This window comes from Nannobrachium achirus (assembly GCF_963921795.1).
Source record: "Nannobrachium achirus genome assembly, chromosome: 15".
Lineage (NCBI taxonomy): Eukaryota > Metazoa > Chordata > Actinopteri > Myctophiformes > Myctophidae > Nannobrachium > Nannobrachium achirus.
Window position 1 is genome coordinate 47474266 of NC_137822.1, and position 22901 is coordinate 47497166.

The 22901-nt window shown below is 41.2% G+C and overlaps 1 protein-coding gene across 1 annotated transcript in view; it reads left to right on the top strand.

Moving 5' to 3' along the window:
• Nucleotides 1–13526: 13526 nt before the first annotated feature.
• The window catches only part of tnfrsfa (tumor necrosis factor receptor superfamily, member a), a gene marked incomplete at its 3' end in the record, with an annotated part of 83232 nt that continues 73857 nt past the window's right edge, over nt 13527–22901 (top strand). The window contains exon 1 of the mRNA XM_080743687.1: nt 13527–13748. Within this exon, the coding sequence (XP_080599813.1) occupies nt 13713–13748 (36 nt within the window). The 5' untranslated portion in view covers nt 13527–13712. The remainder of the gene's footprint in view (nt 13749–22901) is intronic.

The window sequence follows — 22901 nt, forward strand, 5'->3', positions numbered from 1 at the left end:
TTTAAGATTGTCTTCATGCCTTTACTCTGACTTTATCCACCCTCCATGTGTCCGGCAAGGATTTCAGCCACTCCTGGAAGTTCTGGCGTTTCCGCGAGGCGGGTCTTAACTCAAGCCTGGTGGGTTTAGGAAGCACGCGTAGAGTACCTTTTACACTGAGCTATATGCTGAGTCTGCTCCTGTAGAGGACCTTTTACACTGAGCTATCTGCTGGGTCTGCTCCTGTAGAGTACCTTTTACACTGAGCTATATGCTGAGTCTGCTCCTGTAGAGGACCTTTTACACTGAGCTATCTGCTGGGTCTGCCCCTGTAGAGAACATTTTACACTGAACTAAGATACCCATGTACCTGGCAAAATACTTCAAAAACGTTAAGGACGTCCACAATTACAACAGCAGAGGCAGCGCTACAGATCACGTTCAACCCAGAGTCAACTCAAAGAAAGGGTCTTAAAGGAGTGTGGATCACTAGCATCCTTTAAAATCACCCTGAAAAACCACTTACAGGCAGCAGCTGTTCGCAACTGGTAAAAACAAACCTAGCCCAGCCCAGACCTAACCCCCCCACCCCCCCCCCCCCCCGTCCCCGCGCCCCCGCCCCTTCTTTATATACTTTCTGTTTGTATAAACTTACTGTTTTTTTGTCCTTTAATTTTTTTTAAATTTTTACTGACTATATCTACTGCATAGTACGGTGTTCTATTCGTCTGTCATTCAATGTTATACAGGTTGAGAACCACTGATCTAAAGCAGTGTGGTTCTTAAACCTATTTCAAGGACCCCCATGATGGCTACAAAATGGATGGACGGTTTTGAAATCCTGAGTGAAACAATACCTCACCTGGTATCAATGCCATTTTGGGGTTTCTGATCTGGTTCAGGAGCAGAACTAACTTTACGCCATGTTTAGGGATTGAATGATTATGAACATTTCATGTGGCGATTATTGTGACCAAAATAATAGCAATTTACTATATGTGACACTGACACTGGGGCAGTCATTTCGGAAGCCACTACTTTAGACCACAGCTGAAATTACTTTTTTTCTATTTTTTTTTTTTCCGAAAATGTAATAAAGCCACAAAAGCATGTCATAAATATCAGGCTACATTTCACTTAAACGCCAGAGCTTAACTCTGCATGTAAATAAGACTTTTTTTAATTAATGTGAGAGATCGGAACATAAATCCGTTGGTCCTCCCAAATTTAGAACTACAAAAGTAGTATTTCAGCATGGCATCATTCTATAATCCATATCTTCAAAACTGTTGGGTCAATCTCCACAACCAATATATCATTTTGTAGCTATTATTCCCAGCTTTCAAATGAAATGAAAAAATGAGAATGAAAAAAAACATCAATGACTAGCCGTCAGCCGCGCTGGGACACATATTATCACGATAATCAAAATCTCCCCTACATCCCTTATTCTCGGGCAGAGCGTTTGCCAAAAATAGCAGATCTACAAGCTCATAGCGTGACACGTTGTGAGCTTGTAGTTCTGTATCAAGTACGTTATTTACGTTTTACCATTGATAGAAAAACCCTCGAATAGGAAAGCCTGGTGACGCGAGGTTACAAAATAACCAAACCTGCCTAAACGATGATGCTGAACTGCTAGGTGGGTTTCTGAACTGTCCACAGCCCTCCTACAGGGAGTGAGTAGACAGAACTCTTCTAATAGAGAAAACCATGAATAAAAAATGTTATAAAATAAATGAATGATCTCTTCATTCCAGATCAAGCAGGACTCCTGCCCAGATGTTGACCTATGACCCCATCACTGCACGGGAGAGTGTTTTCTGCAGGTCGCTCAGTCCGAGTGTATCAAATGCGTTCGGAAATGCACACCGGGTGTGTTAGATAATCACCCGTGTCACGGTTACTGAGGTTAGGGTTAGGGTTAGGTTTAGGCATAATTTTACTGAGGTTAGGGTTAGGTTTAGGCATAGTTTTACTGAGGTTAGGTTTAGGGTTAGGTTTAGGCATAGTTTTACTGCGGTTAGGGTTAGGGTTAGGTTTAGGCATAGTTTTACTGAGGTTAGGGTTAGGGTTAGGTTTAGGCATATTTTTACTGCGGTTAGGGTTAGGGTTAAGGTTAGGTTTAGGGGTTAGGGTTAGGCATAATTTTACTGAGGTTAGGGATAGGGTTAAGGTTAGGTTTAGGGGTTAGGGTTAAGCATAGTTTTACTGAGGTTAGTTAGCCTACTGCACTCACTACACTGAGCACACACCCGGTGCGCATTTCCGAACGCACCCTTTGATACACTCGGACTGAAAGACCTGCAGAAAACACCATCCCATCACTGCACCTCCTGCTGTAGCTGTCTTAAAGGCACGGAGCCCCCTTCCTGTCTCAGTTAATGATTATAATGATGTTCTAATGTGTGGCTAAACACAAATCAGTCCAATCCAGTCGGTGTATGTAAAATAGAATCTGGGTTAAAAGGGTGTTTTAAAACAAGCTTTCAAAAAACAGACATGGTTACTTTGGAGCCATAATAATTACACCTGACCTATTTGATCCCACAGGGGAAATACTTCTGCTCTTACTTTCTTTTTATATATATATAGAATCTATATATATATAAAAAGAAAGTAAGAGTAGAAGTAAGGAGGAGTCAGTATAGATAGATTAGAGCTTCATGCATGTACTTTTTGTAATAGACATTTTTGAATTTGTATAGAAAGGCCTAACCAGGGACTGGGGTCGCAAATTAGCCTTGGCTATAAACTCTATACTGTATACAATAAAAAGGTTTCTTGTTTTTATAACTTATTACATTGTATTTTGTATTGTTCCTGTCAAATAAACATATAAAATAATAACAATGTCAACATCCTATTGATTTCAATTTGAAGATCCAGGGTTTTCTCCCTAATAAGAATGGCAAAATCAACAGGAACGACAGCGAGTTGGAATGCACCTTTTGTTGTTTTCTACAACATTCATTTTTGTTTGTGTATCTTATAACTTCAGATGTGAGGAAGTTGAAACGTTCTGTATGGTGCTACCGCGTGCACGCGCGCGCGCGCACACACACACACACACACACACACACACACACACACACACACACACACACACACACACACACACACACACACACACACACACACACACACACACAGGGCTGTATTAACCATTGGGCCGGTGGGGCCATTGCCAGGGGCCCTTGGCTCTCAGGGGCCCTTGAGGGAACTGGCCCACGTGGTCATTGACAATTTACAAAAATTAAATGTATATTTTAATCAAAAATCAAATGTGTGGGCCCCTCCTCTGTTGTCTACAGGTGCTTTCTTGGTCTACAGATGATCATCATGGCTTAAAATCCAAGCTGGATAGTGTGTGTCGGGAGGGAGGAGGGGTTATGGTGGGGGGTGGGGGCCCCCTAAAAAATTATCGGCCAGGGGCCCTCGCGGGAGTTAATCCGTCCATGCACACACACACACACACACACACACACACACACACACACACACACACACACACACACACACACACACACACACACACACACACAGAGAGAGAGAGAGAGAGATACATTTAAAGACATTTAACCACATAAATACCCATAGCATCCCTATTCTGGGGTGAACATTTGGAGAAAATAGCCGACGTACAAGCTCAGAGTGTGTTGCAACGTGACACCATGTGATCTTGTAGATCGCCTATTTTCAAGCACTCCATTGATTTCCATTCAATGGAGAAAATAGGCCTATTTTAGATTTCTTGCCCTCCTTTGTTGTTACATCATGGCAAGGTGTCTACACAACCCAACCCTCTACCACAGTGGTCTGGCCCTTTAAGCGTCTTGCTCAGGGACACTTTGACAGGGCCGGGAATCGAACCCTGGACTGAGTTACTAAGGCCCAGGGGGGCTTATTGTATGCTTAAGCTATTAAAAAATAGCAGATATACAAGCTCACAGCTGCGAGCTTGTAGATCTGTTATTTTTGAAAAGTTGTGAAAATGTGTGCAAATCTTTGAATATATATTTTCTAAGCGGACATTTGTAACTGAAATTTTGCTTCTGGGGGGGGGGGGGGGGGGGGGTCTCTGGAACTAAACATTTTGAGATGGGGGTCCGTGGCCAAATACATATCATTTTGGGGGTCCTTCATATGAAAAAGTTTGAGCACCACTGACAGAAACACAGGTTTTTCAAAAAACCTTAGAAGGAATTGAAATAGTCAAAGACTTGAAAAAAAAAATAGCAGATCTACAAGCTCACAGCGCGGCACTCGGTGCCGCGCTGTGAGCTTGTATATCTGCTATTTTTCAATAGTTAAAGCACTAAAGCCCGCAGTGAATCCTTGTACCCAGGGCCCAGAATTTGTTGCGACGACACCCCTGCACACACACACACGCGCGCGCACACACACACACGACACACACACAGAGCAATTAAAAACAAATCACGTGATATTTGTGTCTTATACAACAAACAGAAGCAGACAAACAAAGGGAAGCGTTCATAAAGCATGGTGAGCAGCCTGCGGCTCCTTTTCTTTTTTCCTCTCTTCCTAAACGGCGAGGTGAACAATGGTGCGGCCAGCGTCACGCCAGATAACCGCCCGGCCAACAGGAAGAACGCTTTCCCTTTATTTGTGCTGCCTTTTCCTCTGCGCCTCATTCTATGAAAATCACACACACGTGCACGTGCGCGCGTGCACGCACGCACACATGCAAAGTCATTCACCTGGTCGCTGTCTAGCACCGCCTAGAATAATTTTATGCTTCAACTATTGAAAAATAGCAGATCTACAAGCTTTAACTATTGAAAAATAGCAGATCTACAAGCTTTAACTATTGAAAAATAGCAGATCTACAAGCTTGTAGATCAGCTATGTTTGAAAAATCATGATTTTTTTTTGCATGTCTTTGAATATATCTTTTTAACATTTGTAACTCAAATATTTGCTACTGGGTGGTCCCTGGAACAACATATTTTGAGATGGGGGTCTGCAGGCCAAATGCCTGTAATTTTGGGGGTCCTTCACATGAAAAAGGTTTGAGAACCACCGATTTAGAAGAAGGATTTAGAAGACATTTATAGAATTGGGTTAAAAATATTCAAAAAAAAAGTTTTCAAAAATAGCAGATCTACAAGCTCGTAGCTCAGCACAGAGTGCCACGCTGTGAGCTTGTATATCAGGTCTAAATGGATTCCTTTAAGTAACGTCCATTAGTACAACCTGCTATGCTCACGCACCTTTATTTTATCTCAGGTACTGTATACTGTATGTATACTAAGTGTAAATAATTAGTTTTAGTTTTTCTTGTTTTAGATCTCTTGTCCCTCATCCTCTTCTTCCCTTCTTCTCATCAACGGTAATAACGATACGATGGTAACGATACACAAAAACTAATTTCACCCACTTCTTTACTTCTATAAATCAATGGTTCTCAACCTTTTCAGGCGGCGACCCCCAAAATAATCATATTTGAACCCTGACGAGCACTTGGACTTGTTTAACACGGTTCTGTTGTGAAAATAGCCAATCTACATGCTCACAACGCCTCACAACGCGAGGCGTTGTGAGCATGTAGATCTGCTATTTTCACAATTTCTGAGATGCAGTCTAACCTCAGCATGTTGAGAGCATGTTTGTAGCAACAGGCCACCGTCCAGTGAAAATAATGGACATTCTGCAAGTCTGTGACACGTTGTGTGAGCTTCCTGCAGATGAGGCTGTTTTGGCAAAGAGTTTTGATTTAGAGGAGGAGAAAGGAGGGGATTGACCAGAAGAAGTACACTAACCCCAACCCCTATACCCCTATACCCCTAACCCCTATACCCCTACAACCCTAACCCCTATACCCCTATAACCCTGACTCATAACCCATGACTCTACAACAGGGGGTCCGGGACCCCTAGAGCAATGGTTCTCAAACTTCTTTGGCTCAGGGCATCCATGTAAATAACGGCACCCCTGAATTAATTACATTGTTACCGTCAATACCACGTCTATGTCGTTGCGACATGAGGTACCATGGGTCAGATAGGGTCCTGCAGCATCTGGTCGGTCAGATAAGCCTTGCTTACGCAGCTCCTCCCAGAATTCGCAGGGATTGGAGGCCGGCCCACTCTCCTGTCCCGCAACGTCGAGGAACTCGGTCGGCCCATATACAGTATGAAGCATTAAATGACAACTTTGTTTTTTTACGACAAGGGTTCATATCTTAGATTGTAATTAGAGAAAAGAGGGTACCCCCGTATGCCCATATATGGAGATCCCCAAGCATCAAACCCAGGCCCTAACTCGCCAAGGCCCTGCTTGGCTTTACTATACCCTTATATGCTACTTAAAGCAGATATTTTGGGCATTTTTTCCCCCCTGTATAGTAAAGTTAATGGCACAACAACTTTATTGGCTGATAACACCAATTTCGCTGTGAATCAGGAAGGGTTTATTATACCAAAATATAATCTACAAACAGGGACGTGCAGAGAAGACAGGTTAGAGAGGCAGGGGCTGACATTTCTAAAAGGACCTTTTGGTGAAAATATCGAAAATAGCAGACCTCCAAGCTCACAACGTGTCGCGCTGGACGCGTTGTGACCTTGGAGGTCGGCTATTTTTGATGCCACACTTAACTAAGCATAATCAAGTCAATACTGGAGGTGTGGCGTAACGGCATGGATTTCTACACAGAGAGGGCAATTCTTTCAACATAAGATGCTGCATTCAAGTTCAGGAGAGTTTGGACAAGGCAGTTCTCTTGAATGCTGCCTTCAGGTATGGCATGGAAAGAGGGGGCATTTGCATTTCTTTCACCATTGTAAAAACTGCATTCATGGTGTGGAGAGGGCACTTTTTACAGACGGATAAAAGGGCAGGGGCTCAAGCCCCATTTGATGTCTATGTGTGCACGTGAAACAGTCTACATATAAAGAGATTCTCAAAAATGCTAAGTAACCTTTGCCACTATCAGATAGTGACATCTCGTCAGGAACGTGCTGGCCATTGGGAAAAGCGGGAAAACTCCCGAACGGCCGGTTCATTCCCGGCTGGTCCAGGCCAGCCATTAGGAAAAAATTAAAAATAAAATGTCGGCCTTCGTTCCATTTTTGGGCCAACAAAGTAAATCGTCACTTTCGGGCATAAACCTTGTATCTCCAAGTTTCAAATGTGTTGATTTTTTGCGCAAAGCAAAGCCCTGCTTCATCATACAAGGCTGTCGCACAGAAGTAGTGAAAACAGCAGATCTACAAGCACACAACGCCCGTTGTGTGCTTGTAGATCGGCTGTTTTCACTAGTTAATACAAAACAAACGGTTTTGGGCATACAAGTTTTCCACCCGACAACGACGAAATATAACAATAATTGGCCCACTGGCTTGTCACTTGTCATGATCTGAAATGGCAAATCTTTGAGTAGCAGCAGCAGCACTATAGAGAGATCTCTCTCTATAGCACGCAATGAGGGCCTCTCCAACTATTTTTCCTGGGCTGAATCAGGGGCCCAGCACGTCCCTACATCTCGTATGGCCCAGGGACTTGTTCTAGAATGCAGGGTGTTGTTGTTTAGGCAGCGGTAGGTCAGTGTCATTCATGGTGATTAGTGGAAACACAGCCAGTGTAAATACGGGACAGGAAGTAGCAGGATAAAGACTAGCAAACAACGCTATCATCCACTTCCTGTTTTCCTGCACGTAGCCGCGCTGACCTCATAGAACACAGGAAGTGACCTCATAGGAGGAGGACCACAGGAAGTGATGCAAGCGGAGAAGAGATGGTTCATGTAACAGAGAAGGACACACATTTCTGTGTGACTTACAGTAGGACAGTGGTTCTCAAAGAAATGGATTCCAGGGACTCTGTGGGTTCCTTTGGGGGGGGGGGGGGGGGGGGGTGTAAATTGACCCATATGAGTCTGTAACTCGCGATATTAGGAGAGTTGAATACCTCGATATCGATATTACTCGCGATATTAGTAAAAACTATTGCATTATACAGTTTTTAATGTTTTTCTGCTTTAGCTCCACTGCCTGCCTAACCCAGATAATGAATAGTATATCCATGCATGCACAATGCACTGCACACATACACATAGAATAAAGACAAACACACGCACACGCACACCCACAAGCACACACACACACACACACGCACACGCACACGCACACGCACACACACACACACACACACACACACACACACACACACACACACACACACAGATACACTTAAAGACATTTAACCACAAAAATACATATAGTAGCATCCCTATTCTGCAAGTGAACATTTGGAGAAAATAGCCAACGTACAAGCTCAGAGCGTGTTGCAACGCGACACACTGTGAGCTTGTAGATCGCCTAGGCTATTTTCAAGCACTTGGTAAGCAAAGGTGTTTGTTTAGTGAAGCAGGAAAACGGCAGGGGGTCTAACACGGACCCCTGGGGGACTCCAGGTCAAATAGAGTACAGTATTGTTTGAGCAGGCAAGCTGTTAAGAACTGTAGAGGGAAAACAGGACAGTGGAGCCACTATAGACCCTGCATGGTCAACAGAGTATAGGGTTTACTCAGATCAGCTAACACAGGGATGCTGACAGAACCCTCGCTAAGAACTAGGGGTGTAACGAATCCGATACATTGTAACAGCGATACGATACGCATCACGATACATTGTTAACGATACGATACATGGACGATATTGGTTCATTCATGGCGATACGTTTGATTCAAAATTGATTCAATCGATATAGTAACTATTTAGCAAAGAAATTAAATCTGTGTAAAACGTGTAAAATATCTATTATTATGGGAGTAAAGGCTGTGATTATCTAGCAAATACATGGAAATTATATTTTATAAATTGCACAAATATTTAGTTTCCATAGAATCAATTATTTGCATTGCAAAACGATTCGATACCGATTACCTTATTTTAAAACGATACGATACAAAGCCAAAACGGTACGATATTTGGATTTTGCAAACGATATAGAAGATCATTGCAAATTAAGATAGATTTTTCGATTCAGTTACTATTGTTACACCCCTACTAAAAACCCCAGGACAACGATCCACTCGTCCTAGACTCTTCTCCCTCATGGCCCCCAAACTGTGGAATAAACTCCCTGTCGTACTTAGAACTACAGACTCACTCCCTAGCTTCCACCGTGGACTGAAGACTAAAATAAAAGTCTGGGATTCCGAGGCTACATCTCTTCAGACTCCACCTTTAGCCAATAGCACTTACCCTAGCACTTGCCTACCCTCAATGAACAAAATTCAGGGAACATCTCTGAGCCCAAAAACTGAGCCCTTTAACGTCAAGTTTAACTGTATTCCATTTGTTGCAATGCATTGTTAAATCTACTTTGAGGTGAGTGTTCCTCCTGACTAAAGCATTGATTATTATGAAGAAGATTAGGTTGTTCAGGGGTGAAGTGCTGTTGCCACATGCCTGGGGGTCAGGGTGAGTAAACGACGTGTACTCGTTAGATCTGACCTCAGGTCAGATTATACAGCACTCTGAGATGAGTCACTAGTCTAGCACCTTGATGTGATGGACTCTGATTTGTTTACACAAGGGCACGGCCGCTCAAAGCACACTTCTGTTCTACCTACAGCAGGGCTAGGCAACCTTAGGCATGGTGCCAACATTGGCACCGGGGAGGGTGATGACTGATGTGAGAGAGAGGGGTTATTTTTTTAAATCAAATATTGTTTTAAACGACAGTTTCAGTTACATTAAGTCACCCAATTTGCAGCATATTACATCCTGCACATTATTCTACATTCATTAAAACTCTGAACTCTGACTGGGGAGAGAGTCGGGGAGATAGGTGGGTTAGTGCTCTAATTTCTAGTCTAATTTTGATGGCGTGCCATTAAAATAGATGTTGACATGACACACTGACTATCTAGAACAGGAGTTTTCAAAGTGGGTGACGGGGCACCCTGGGGTGCCGCGAAGGCAGTCCAGGGGTGCCGCGAGATAATTTGATAATATTTGGAATTTACTTGAACACCTAAACAAATATTTGGTATCATTTTAAACTTGAAGTACAACATTATTTTCAGTCAATTCTAACCAAAACGGTTATTATTTCAACCCGGGTTTTCCCTCACAACATAATCTCTAAAATATGCCATGAATATAAGGTGAATGTCATGTGGATAATATTATAATGTAGGGGTGCCTCGGATGAAAAGGATATTTATTGGGGTGCCCTGAGCCAAAAAGGTTTGGGAACTCCTGATCTAGAAAACAAAAACATGGCACTTCAATTCAAAAAGGTTGCTGACCCCTGACTTACAGTATGAGGGTTGATTCTGACAATGCATTTCAATGAGAATGGATTTGCTGCCATTTAGATGATTTCTGCAAAAAAAGAGAGACAAAAAAAAACCATTCCATTCACATTGAAATGCATTTGCAGAATCCGCCCTCATAGGTAGAATAAACGTGCCGTGTGACCGTACACGTACAAGCAAGTTACTTATAAATGTTTTAGTATTACACTACATTTACCAATGTAAAAGTGCCCAAAGGTTTGTCAAAAAATAGCCTTTCTACAAGCTCTCAGCTCATCATCGCGACACATTGTGAGCTTGTAGATCAGCTATTTTCGAACAGACGACGTACAGTATGAAACATTACGGCTTGAGTGGTTAATGTATGTTTTGCAATAATCTTTTTTTTTTTTTTTTTTTTTCTTATAATTTTTATCCCACGATTTTGTAACCCATTTTCACCCAGTGCCAATTGCCTATGTAATTCCTGGGCTCTGCTCTCCCTCTGCCGCGCCTGGGGAGACAACGGACTGACCTCATGCTTCCTTCAATGCATGGGTAGTCCAAGTTGCTTCTTTTCACCTGACAGAGGGGACGTTATTCCAACCAGTTCCTTTCCCCTCCATCAGGCGCCCCGGCTGGCCAGGGGGAGGCAGTATAGAGACCAGGATGACTGCATGTTCGAACATTAATCGAACCCAGGACCTTCTAGCTGTGAGGCGAAGCGCTAACCACTGCGCCACCGTGCCCCCCTGTTTTGCAATAATCTAAATTTGCAAAGTATAACTATAGTCACTAAAGTTTTCAAACAATTGTGGTGGAGTAGGAAAAAAAAGCACAGCATTTGCCATTGAGAATCTCTCAGGGGGACGAAGAGGAGGTTTCTCTCAATGAGATTGAGAGAAAGATGGAAATATTCAATTTGACTTAAGTACAGTAGACAGTACAGTAGTGTAGAGCCGGGGTAAATGCAGCCTACTTACTTACGTCTGACCACCGGCCACATGTCAAACCCACGACTTTAGTTGTGGCTTCCCACAGCTCCCCCTACACACACACACACACACACACACACACACACACACACACACACACACACACACACACACACACACACACACACACACACACTTTCATGTTTGCCTTGGCTGTTTTTTCTAACAACACACCACTGATCCTCTCTGGCCACATGTGACCAGAGTCAACCACTTAAAGTAAAGCTACTATTATATTATACCTCAGTCACCCGGCTGGCTCGCCGAACCGCAGACTGGAGTGGACAGTACTCTATCTACCCATGAGACCCGACAGCAGCACTCAAGGTCGTTGCACACTGCTTTTGTGTTTTTTTCGGGCTGAATATCGGACCGAATTTCGGAGCACTTCAATAAAAAAATCAACCTCACGTTATGTCAATCATGTTTGCACACCGCCCGTTCAGATTTTTGCGACTGTTGCCACTGAGTTCCTTGCTCTCTCTCTCTCTCTTTCCTCTCTCTCTCCCTGGCCTCCGGATTTTGGATTTCCAAAACGCAACGAAAACATGCAGTGCAGTGTGCAACCAGCTTCAATGGCTTAGGCATTACCCCCCGGCTCCACCAGGTGCGTCGAGCGTCGCGTCAACGTCAACGCTGGGAACGCCCCCTTTTTGTAATCAATGAAGGGTGCTCCACTGCCGACGCCAACGTCAACGTCGGACGCTCAAATTCCGGTTCATTTTTTTGCGCCGTCCGACGCCGGCATGACGCTGTCATTTTGGTGGAGCTTTGGTGAGCTTAATGTTGCGACCGCTATGCAAATGTGCCTTTGTTTTTGAGTATTTGCCGGTTTCACGGATGCACGGGGCGGGGGAGGTGCAAGGTGGTCTGCGTGAGGGGGCTCGGCCCCTGTTTGCATTTACTTTACTTCTGGTAAAAGTTCAATACTGCAATGTAGAAACACTCTGTTACAAGTAGAAGTTCTGAATTCAAAAAGTATTGGGAATCAAAATGTACCAAAAGTAGAAAGTAGGCTACAAGCTTTTAAACGAATGAAATGTATAAAAACCGTTTTGAAAATAGCGGATCTACAAGCTCACAGTGCGTTGCATCGCAACGCACTGTGAGCTTGTAGATCGCCTAGGCCGAAATGTATAGTGCTGAAGTGGTTAATGTGTGTTTGGTAATAATAATAATCAATAAATACAAACTAGTAAAAGTAGTTTTAAAAAGTAAAAGTACAATCCTCACTAATGCTCATTATAATATGTTCAAATTGATTATTACCACTGGTAGGCTAGCAGTGGTTCTAGGTCGGGACCCCCAGGGGGGTTATTAAAGAATCTTTAAGTTACCTAAAAAGGAAACAGAAGAAGAAATAAGACCATTACTGCATGAAAAGTAATCAAACACACAATAATATGACTCTTCCCACAATTCCAGGTGATTGTCAGCGTGGGGTTGGGTTGGGGGGTCCCCAGTTCAAATTACAGTATATTTTTGGGGGGTCACAGCATGAAAAGGTTGAGAACCACTGTATTAATAGTGGATGTAGCACACAGAAAACATATTTAGTTCCATAAGTTTAGTTGCAGTCAACCTGAACAATGAAAAAGGCTATAATGCAAAGTAATAAAAACAAGGAAAGACATACTAATACTATGGGAAACACAATATAAAGACATTAGTGTGACTTAATAACTATGAAACTAGAAATGAGTTTATCTCCAATTAGCTATTCCAGACCCCCCCCCCCCCACACTAGCAACAATAATAAAGCAATGAGCTGCGAGTTATTGTATTTTGATTGAAAGTCGATCTAAAAATGCTATTTGTAAATAATAATAATAATATGAATTATCAAATATTAAAACATTAAAAAATCTAACATTCAAAAGAAAATGTCGTAACACCATTGAGGTATTACTATTTGATCAAAAAAACGTTGTGATTTTATTGAGTGATTGATTGTGTACTTTAATGAAAATTTAGCAAATAGGCTGCATATTAGATTTGATTATGTTGATTATGTCCATATTGCCCCAGTCCCATACCAAATGCAAATACTACAACCAAATGGAAAATTAAGGACCTATTTATGCAATGTAACAACGCTGTCAACAATGTAACAACAATGTAACATAAAAAGAAAAAAAAAAAAGTTACATTGTTGTAATTATTCCAAACGGGGCGCTGTGATTGGCCCTGGGGCCTGATGACGTCCCCGTGCAGCTCCCAGCCCAGTGATCGGCAGTCATTCTGTCCCAGGCTGTTGATGCGAGCACACACTAGATCTACTAGATCTCTAAACCCTCACCCTGCACTGGAACCATAAACATCTGGATGTAGGGATCTATAACCAACATCTGGTCCATTCTGCTCTCCATTTAAAGAGTTTTTATCTCTAAAACCTTTTCCTCTCGGGTTGAACAGACAGAGAAAAAGCCCGAAGATCGAGCGACAAATCTGGGAGTTCTTCCAAGATGAACTTCGGTCGTCGGACGGTGGCGAAACTCCTGGTGAGTGAAAACTACTACAATGACGGCTACGTTGTTGCGGCGATAAAACATGATACAAAGTTGATAAATGTCTCCAGTTAGTGGTTGTAATGTGTCTAAACTAGAGTACAAAGTGTCTATAAAGTGTCCATTCTCTTGGTGCAGTGTGGAATGGCTGCTACAGTGTAGTGTGAAGGGGCAGCTGTGATTTCAGATCTCCCAACATGCCTGCTGCTAAGGCATTAAACATACTTTATAGCAGTGGTGGGGAAAGTACTCACATTTAATACTTAAGTATTCTATCAATGCTGCAATGTGGAATTACTCTGTTACAAGTAAAAGTCCAGAATTCAAACATTTACTTGAATAAAAGTATTGCCATCAAAATGTACTTAAAGTACCAAAAGTAAAGCTATTCATTAAGTACAGAATGTCCCATTCAAATGTATAACAAAGCGTTGTAAACAAGCAAGTAACTATAAAGTTTTCAAATAATTGTAGTGGCGTAAAAATGCAATATTTGGATCTGAGATGTAGTGGAGTAGAAGTAAAAAAAAAAAAAGTATTGACAATCTATTAAAGGCGAGCTCACAAGGCAAGTTGTGAGCTTAGTTGATGTGAAATATTGCAGTTTTTTTTTCACAATTAAAAAACATGTATCGCAATATAATGACACCACCAAAATATGGTTTGATTGAAGTAAAAAAGTATTGACAATTGGAAATTGTTTGATAAAGTAAAGGTACCTAAAAATTGTATTCAAGTACAGTATTTAAGTGAATGTACGTAGTTACTTTACACATGTGTTATAGTGTGTTTATAGAATAGAGTTATAATAAGTAGGTTTATATTCAGTTAAAGAGCAGAACCACTGAAATATCATAGTAAATACTCAGTTACGATTAAAAGCTCATATAAGTAGAACATTTGGTATGTAAGCTTTAATAGTCTGTAGTGTACAAAAATCTATAATTGATCGTTTCATGAAGTAGTATGAACCAGGGGTGCCGCGAGACAGTTTGATAATATTTGGAATTTATTTGGACACAAATATTTAGTATCATTTTAAACTTGAAGTACAAACTTGAAGAATTGACTGAAAGTTATTCAGTCAATTCTAACCAAAATGGCTGTTATCTCAATGTTTTCCTCACAACATAATCACTAAAATATGCTATAAATATAAGGTGCTGGGAGTGAAAATTATGAATATCGTCGCTGTCAGGCAAAGACCTTGTATGTCCAAGTTTCCAATGCGTTTTTTGGTAAAATAAAAGTCCTACTTCATCATACAAAAGTCTCACACAAGTAGTGAAAATAGCAGATCTACAGAGTTCTGCTGCTCTGAGGATATGAATATAATATTTGACTGTTGTGTAGCCAGTGGTGTAAAGTACATTTACTTACTGTAAGTACTGTACTTAAGTACTACTATACTTAATGTTGAGGTATTTGTACTTGAGTATTTCCAATTTCCAATACTCCACTACACATCTCAAAGGCAAATGCTGTAATTTTACTCCACTACAATTATTTAAAAACTTTAGTAACAAGTTACTTTGCAGATATAACTTATAATATAAAAAAAAAACATATACATTAACCACTTTAGGCTTATTTTATACCTAGGCTGTTTGAAACTATAGCGCGTTGTGAGCTTGTAGATCTGCTATTTTCAAACATGTACTGTTACTTTTGGTACTTTAAGTGCATTTTGATGCTGACACTTTCTTTTACTCAAGTACATTGAATTCCGGACAGAATAGCCTTCTACATTGCAGTATTGAAACTTTAACTTGAGTGAAAATATGTGAGTACTTTTCCCACCACGGTATATGTAGCCTATGTGTTAGGAAAATGTAGGCCAAGTGTGTGTGTGTGTGTGTGTGTGTGTGTGTGTGTGTGTGTTTGTGTGTGTGTGTGTGTGTGTGTGTGTGTGTGTGTGTGTGTGTGTGAGAGTGTGTGTGCGTGTGCGTGAGACTGTTCGTACAGTGTGCTGCCCATTCTTCTCCTCATGAGATATCATACCAGCCACCATCTGTGGTGTGTGGAGCTGTGTGGAAACCATTTCACACACACACACACACACACACACACACACACACACACACACACACACACACACACACACACACACACACACACGCACACACACAGAGAGAGAGACAGACTGGGATGTACCACCACCACCACGGCTATGGAATGTATGGACATGATAGGCTATTATATAACAATAATAACAATTGGCCTACTGTACTGTTGTGTGTTAGCAACTGTTGGTGCTTCTCTTATGATTCTTCCATCGATTCATCGAGGAGTGTGTTTTTTAAATATATGTTTTTATATATCAATGAATGGATTAACCACGTGAGCCCTATTTTGTACTGTGTTGTGTGAAAGTAGTGAAAATAGCTGATCTATTAATGGCAAGCTCACATGGCAAGTTGTGAGCTTGTTGATGTGAAATATTGCTGTTTTTCGAACAATTAAAAAACATGAATCGCCTATATAATGACACCACCAAAATATGGTTTGATTACTAATAGACTACTTTGTGAAACGATCAATTTTTAGATTTTTGTACACTACAGACTATTAAAGGAGTAGTTCACCCCCAAAATGACTTTTTTTCTATTGATTAGTCATGCCATGGAGACTAGAGTTCAATAATATTTTTTGTTTTTTGTCACATTCCTAAGACAATAATTTGATTAGAGTAAATTTACCCCCATTGATTTATTGTTATCTCATTTTTGTCTAAGGAATGCGACAAAAAACTAAAAATATTATTGAACTCTACTCTCCATGGCATGACTAATCAATAGAAAAAGTCATTTTGGGGGCGAACTACTCCTTTAAAGCGTACATACCAAATGTTCTACTCATATGGGCGTTTGATCAGACTTAAAGGCTTTAGTGTTTGGGAAAATCTGCGTCAAGCAACAGCTTAAAATGGCTTAAAAGAAATACAAATATTTCAAGTTGTAAATAGTGGAGGTAAAGCCAGGCTAGTTTAGGAGTTGTTCCAGTGAATGCAGTAGTATAGACTGTAGGCTAGTGTAGCAGGGTGGTTTGTAGCCAGTATAAAGTCATTTCCACACACAGACATCCATTCAGTGCAGCGCATGTTGTTTTTTCCAAATGCCCAGCGCCAAAACTGTGACTCTATAAATACCCCATGCTTATGTACAACCTTAAAGAGCCTTAAGCAACGTTACTGTACATAAAATAGACCTGGGTGGATGAATGGGATTTAATGCATGGGAAAAAAGTCACAGGAATAAAGTCTGATGTGGGCCACACGCTATAGGGGTGTTACACTGCATGCAGTGGATCAATCAGTGTTGGACAGACGGTAACAAAGTATGTACTTGAGGATTGATTGATTGATTGAAGTATTTATTAGAAGTTTGCATAGGAAAAGGTACAGTTTCATGACAGTACAGTTCACTGCTAGTACAAGGTCAACTAAAAGGATAAGCTCAGGAAAGCTGCGGCTTATTTACATTTTTTAACTCGTATAACATTGAATGAAGATAGACAGCGTTCCCTGTCCCCTGGAAATATTTTGAAATTAGAAAAAAAAAAGAAAGAAAATCCAGTACTGGAAAAGTTTTGGAATTGATCAAGGGTCCTGGAAGGTCCTGGAAAAAATAGCTATGAATTGTTCTTGGTTTAATATTGATTTTGTTAACTAATTTACTGCAGGGTTTCCCTGCCGTGATTTTCTTACCTTGTGACGCGGGCGTGTGCGTGTCCATCGTGCACGATCCACATGCACGCCACGGTGCGTTCGCAGCGTGCACGCTTTGTTTTTGCTACACTGCCTGTCTTTGGGCATTGCACATAGGAGTAAATGACTCGTTGTTGCGCTGAATTATTGTTATATAGTCCTGGAAATTGGGTTAAATATTCTGGAAAAGTTTTGGAAATTCATCTGTAAAAATGTGTGGGAACCCTGGATAGAAAACACAGCACTATGCAACGATTGTCATCAGAAAAAAAAAATACATGCAAAATAAATGATATTTATAATAGAAGGGTCAGGGCGGGGGAGGGTAAGGTTAGGCTAGGTTTCGAGTGGCAGCCAGAAACTTAGGGGGTCCTCCAAATCATATCAACTTTTTTCTCCTTTTTTATATTAACCACTTGAACCCTAGTTTTCTTATTCTGAGAACCTTTGTCTAAAATAGCAGATCTACAACTCTCACAGCACCTAGTGCTGCGAGGCGTCGTGAGCTTGTAGATCTGCTATTTTTGGCAAATAGGTTTGGTGTAGAGGAGAAAAAGAGCAGACTAAGTACAGAGTGAAAGGTCGAGTTTATTAAGTATTTGACGGTTCAAGTGGTTAAATATCTGAAAACACAAATTGACATGAATCCAAAATACACTGATGATTGTGCTGTCAAACGATGAAACTATATGGAATCTCTGAAACGGTTGTGGGGGTCCCTGCTTCATCTCTCTCTCAACTACCAGGTCCCTGGCCTGAAAACGTTGAAGACCCCTGGCCTAAATTGTAACAGTTTTTTTGACATCCAAGGTTTCCACCCGAACAAAGACAATACAGAGGTCAGATCCCAGGCTCATAGATTGAGATATAATAGTGAATATGTTTGACCTCCAGGGACAGTCAGTCAGTCCGTCCGTCAGTCTGTCTGTGTTGTCTTGAAGTCCAGATAGGTGTGGCGTCTGTGTTCCGTCTTACAAGTCCTGCATTGTTCCGTGACGGGAATCACATCCACTCTCCTCAGGGGGGGGAGGAGGGGAGGGGGGGGGGGGGAGGAGGGGAGGGGGGGGGGGGGCAGGCAGTGTCATTGTTTATCTGTTTTATAAACCACTGAACCTTCTGGAATGAACAGACCACTCTCTGCTATGCACTGGAGGGGAAGAAGTAACCAAAGTACTTTTACTTGAGTATATAGCAGCACAGGAAAACAGCATCCTGTCCTGTGCTAGCATACATAGCTACTTTACTGACCAATGGACACTTTAGTTTGTCTCTGCACTATTAGGTTGTGTTGGTAGTATTGAGTATTTTTTCTTGTGTTTGACATGGTGGTGAGAAGCTTGTAGCACTGACTAGCATTGACTGTTATCAACACTTTTGTTTGGCACTGTATTGATAAGTTGTGCGTTAAGTATTGCTATTTGCTTTTTTAAGTATGGCTGTTACACTTATGAGCGTTGACTGGTTTTGACACTTTATGTATTTATTCTTAATTCACCCTCTGGTGTACCTTGCTCTTTTACTGTACTCTGTACAATTTTCTTTTCTTTTCATACTTCTCTGTTACTTTGTAAATATCCTTACATTGCTGTGCTGCCTCTGGGCATCTATATATCTATCTACAGTATCTATCTAGCTGTATGGCACTTGGTCAGTCAGTTTGGTGGGTTTGGACTTGTCACAATTATTACATCATCGTCTAATCGCAATTATTTGGCATAATCGCAATTATTTGGCATAATCGCAATTATTTTGTCATAACCATTTCCATGTTGAAGATTTTTCATATATTTTCAAACATTTTCAAAAGAATAGTGGAAATAGCTGATGTACAAGCTCACAACGCGTCGCCTTGCGACGCGTTGTGAGCTATTAAGTATAAAGTAATTTCTTTGTAGGTTATTTAGGTCATGTGTCATATCTGCCATGTGCAACTTCAAAGGCTGCAAGCCAGGCTGAATTTTAATTGGCAACGACAAAAAACACAATTAAATCGTTAATCACAATTATTTGAGTGACAATTAAATCGTCACGTAAAATGTCATAATCGTGACAGCCCTAGTTTGGACAGTACTTTGTTACAATGAATGGAAAGAAACAGGGGTGGAAAGGAACTGAGTAAGTTTGCTCGAGATGCCTTGCTTAAAGTAAAACATTTACTTGAGCACTTAGATTATTTGTCTCTGTATACTTTATACTTCTACTGCAGTAGGCCTACATCTCAGATGCAACGATGGCACTTTTAAATCCACCAAAATTATTCATTTACTACTAGTTACTTATATTATTATTACAACACATGTATTATTAACCAATTAAGGCCCACATACAAGCTCTCAAAGCAGCGTTGTCAGCTTGTACAGCCTCTGTTTTTGAATAACAAAATGTTGGTTAGTTTGAATATGTTTTGCATTGTTATTGCAATTATATTTTGATCCCACTGCTTTCGTACTTTCATGGAAGTAACATTTGAATACTGGCAGTCTTTTCTAAAGTTGTACATTTTGCTTTTCTAAAGTTGTACATTTTGTAACAAAGTATCGCCAATAAAATAAAAACAATAGTGTTGCTATTCTTGCTATGGTAGGTACTGGGAGATGTAATCACTCCAGCTCTGAGAGATTACAGCAGTGTAGCTTTACCATATGTGGAGTAGACGTCATATTAAATTAGCTACAAGTGCCTTAAAAGAATGCGCTTGACCCATTGAAACCGGGAAAGCATCTGTACCATATTACATTTAAACCACAAAAAGGTATATGTTGGCTATTCAAAAATAGCAGAAATACAAGCTCATGGCACAGCACAAAGTGACTTATAGATCAGCTTGTAGATCTGCTATTTTCGAAAAATCGTGGACATTTGTGCAAATCTTTAACTAAAATCTTCACTTCTGGGGGTCCTTGGAACAACATATTTTGAGATCAGTGGGAAAATGCATAACATTTTTGGGGGTCCTTGACATGAAATATACTTGAGAACAACTGATATATAGAAACATAGGTTATTCAGAAAGAACTGTTTTGGATTTGGATGACGTTATGTAGAATAGTTCTTGATGAGTTAAGTATAAGTACTTACTTACTTGAGTAGATGCACTTGGATACTCTCTCCAGGGCTCCTGGGGGAGTGGACCCCCTCTAGAGCAGACGGTGTAATTGCTCAGGCTGTGTGAGATTGCAGCTACGTGCCTTCCCCTCCCTACTTCCTGTCCCTGCGCTCCACTTCCTGTGTACTTGTACACAGATGGAGCGATTCTGGTGCCATCAGTTCTGTTGGGGAGACTTTGCTAATTTGCTCTAGATGGCTATCTGTAGATACTTAACTCTGTACTACTGGGTGTGGGCTCAAACATCGGAAACAATAATCACTATTTTTCTATTCCAAGGATCTTCAACAGCGGGTCGGCGGCCAAATCTTTGTGATAGAAGCATTTTTTTTCTCCTTTTTTATATTAACCACTTGAACCCTAGCGTCCATATTCTGAGAACTTTAGCCAAAAATAGCAGATCTACAAGCTCACAACGCCTTGCGCTGCGAGGCGTTGTGAGCTTGTTGATCAGGAAAAGAAAATGTTTGGTGTAGAGGGAAAAAAGAGCAGCCTAAGTACAGAGAAAGGTCAAGTTTATTAAGTATTGACGGTTCAAGTGGTTGAATATCTGAAAACACAAATCGACATGAATCCAAAATACCTTGGCCCCCCTGTTCTATTCTGTTTTTCTTGTGGAAATATAGCCTATTCATTATTTAGTTGTGTTTTGTTTAGTTGAATGTAACTTTACTATAATTCTACCTACCTCTCGGATTTTTGAACCTGGTTTCCTGCATGCACAAGTTCTAAAATCTTTTACCGTTGAGCTATTGAGATGCCTTCATGCTTACCCATGGGGATAACGTTATGTGTGAGTGCTTATGACTGTACTTGTGTACAGTGTTATAAGAATATTATGATGCGTTATAAGTAATGCATCATAGACATGCGCTTGTCCTGTTGTCTGGCTCTAATACATCTTTATGGACAAGTTAATTTAAGATGTACCTGTCAGTTGGACAGTGGCTCTTGGTTTAATTATTTTCTGTGAGGCTCCTAGCAGCTTTGTGCTGAGTGCAGACTATGGAGTATGGACTGGAGTGGAGGGGGCCAAGGGGGGTCTTATTTGTGACTTAAGTGAATGGCTAATTTACTCGTCCAGAGGAAAAGTGCCTCAGAAAGTTAATGGCCAGCCCTGCATTGCACATGTTACTGTCTCTCTACAGCAGGGGTCTTCAACGTTTTCAGGCCAAGGACCCCTTAGTTGAGAGAGAGATGAAGCAGGGACCCCCACAACGTGTTCATAGATTCCATATTGGTTCATTGTTTGACAGCACAATCATCAGTGTATTTTGGATTGATGTCAATTTCAGATATTTAACCAGTTGAACTGTAATAAACTTGACGTTTCACTCTGTACTTAGTCTGCTCCTTTCCCCCTCTACACCAAACCTCTTTGCCGAAAATAGCCGATCTACAAGCTCTACAGTATGTATTTTTCTCACCGTGTGTGTCTCTGTCTGTCTCTCTCTCTCTCTGTGTGTGTAAAACAAGGACAGGGCTGCCATCTGTGAAAAGCCAAACCAAATAATAATGTGTTGCTCTGGTTGTGGTCAGACATGTTGGCCAGTCAGTCAGTGGTTCGCTCAGCTCAGCTCAGTGCTGTAACTTATTGTTGGTGGCTGCCGTGAAGAGGCAGAGTCAATGATTCTCTAAGAGTCGATCAACAACCCATCCTGGAGTAGCTATGAGGTTGAGACGCTAACAGAGAGGGTCTGTGTCAGCTGGATGTGAGGTAGGGCCTGACCCAGGCAGGGAAAAGTTGGACTGAGTTACTAGGGCCCAAGGTGGAGGGGCCTTCATTATTTTATACTTTAGCTATTGAAAAAATAGCTAAAGATATACGAGCTCACAAGCTTGTAGATCTGCTATTTTTGAAAAGTCGTGAAAATGTGTGCAAATCTTTGAATGTATATTTTAAGGTAACATTTGTAAATTTTGCTTCTGGGGGGTCCCTGTAACTAAATATTTTGAGATGGGGGTCCGTGTCCAAATACATATTATTTTGGGGGTCCTTCACATGAACAAGTTTGAGCACCACTGACATAGCATAACACAGGTTTTTAAAAAAACCTTAGAAGGATTTCCCGATTTTTCAAAGATCTCTCTCCCTTCTGGGTCCAAAACTATATGGAACAAACCAACTCCCCCCAGTGCAGTGTAGAACTGCAGACTCACTCCCAGTTCTCCGCCGTAATCTGAACACTCTCCTCTTCAGACTCCACCTTAGCCTGTAGCAGTTGACCCAGCCTCCACCTGGTCTTATGCACAGGTTTAAATGACATTTAGACAGCGTGTTATTTTAGACAGATGCAAGGTCCATTTGCTGACCTGGCATACTATAGTTTTTATA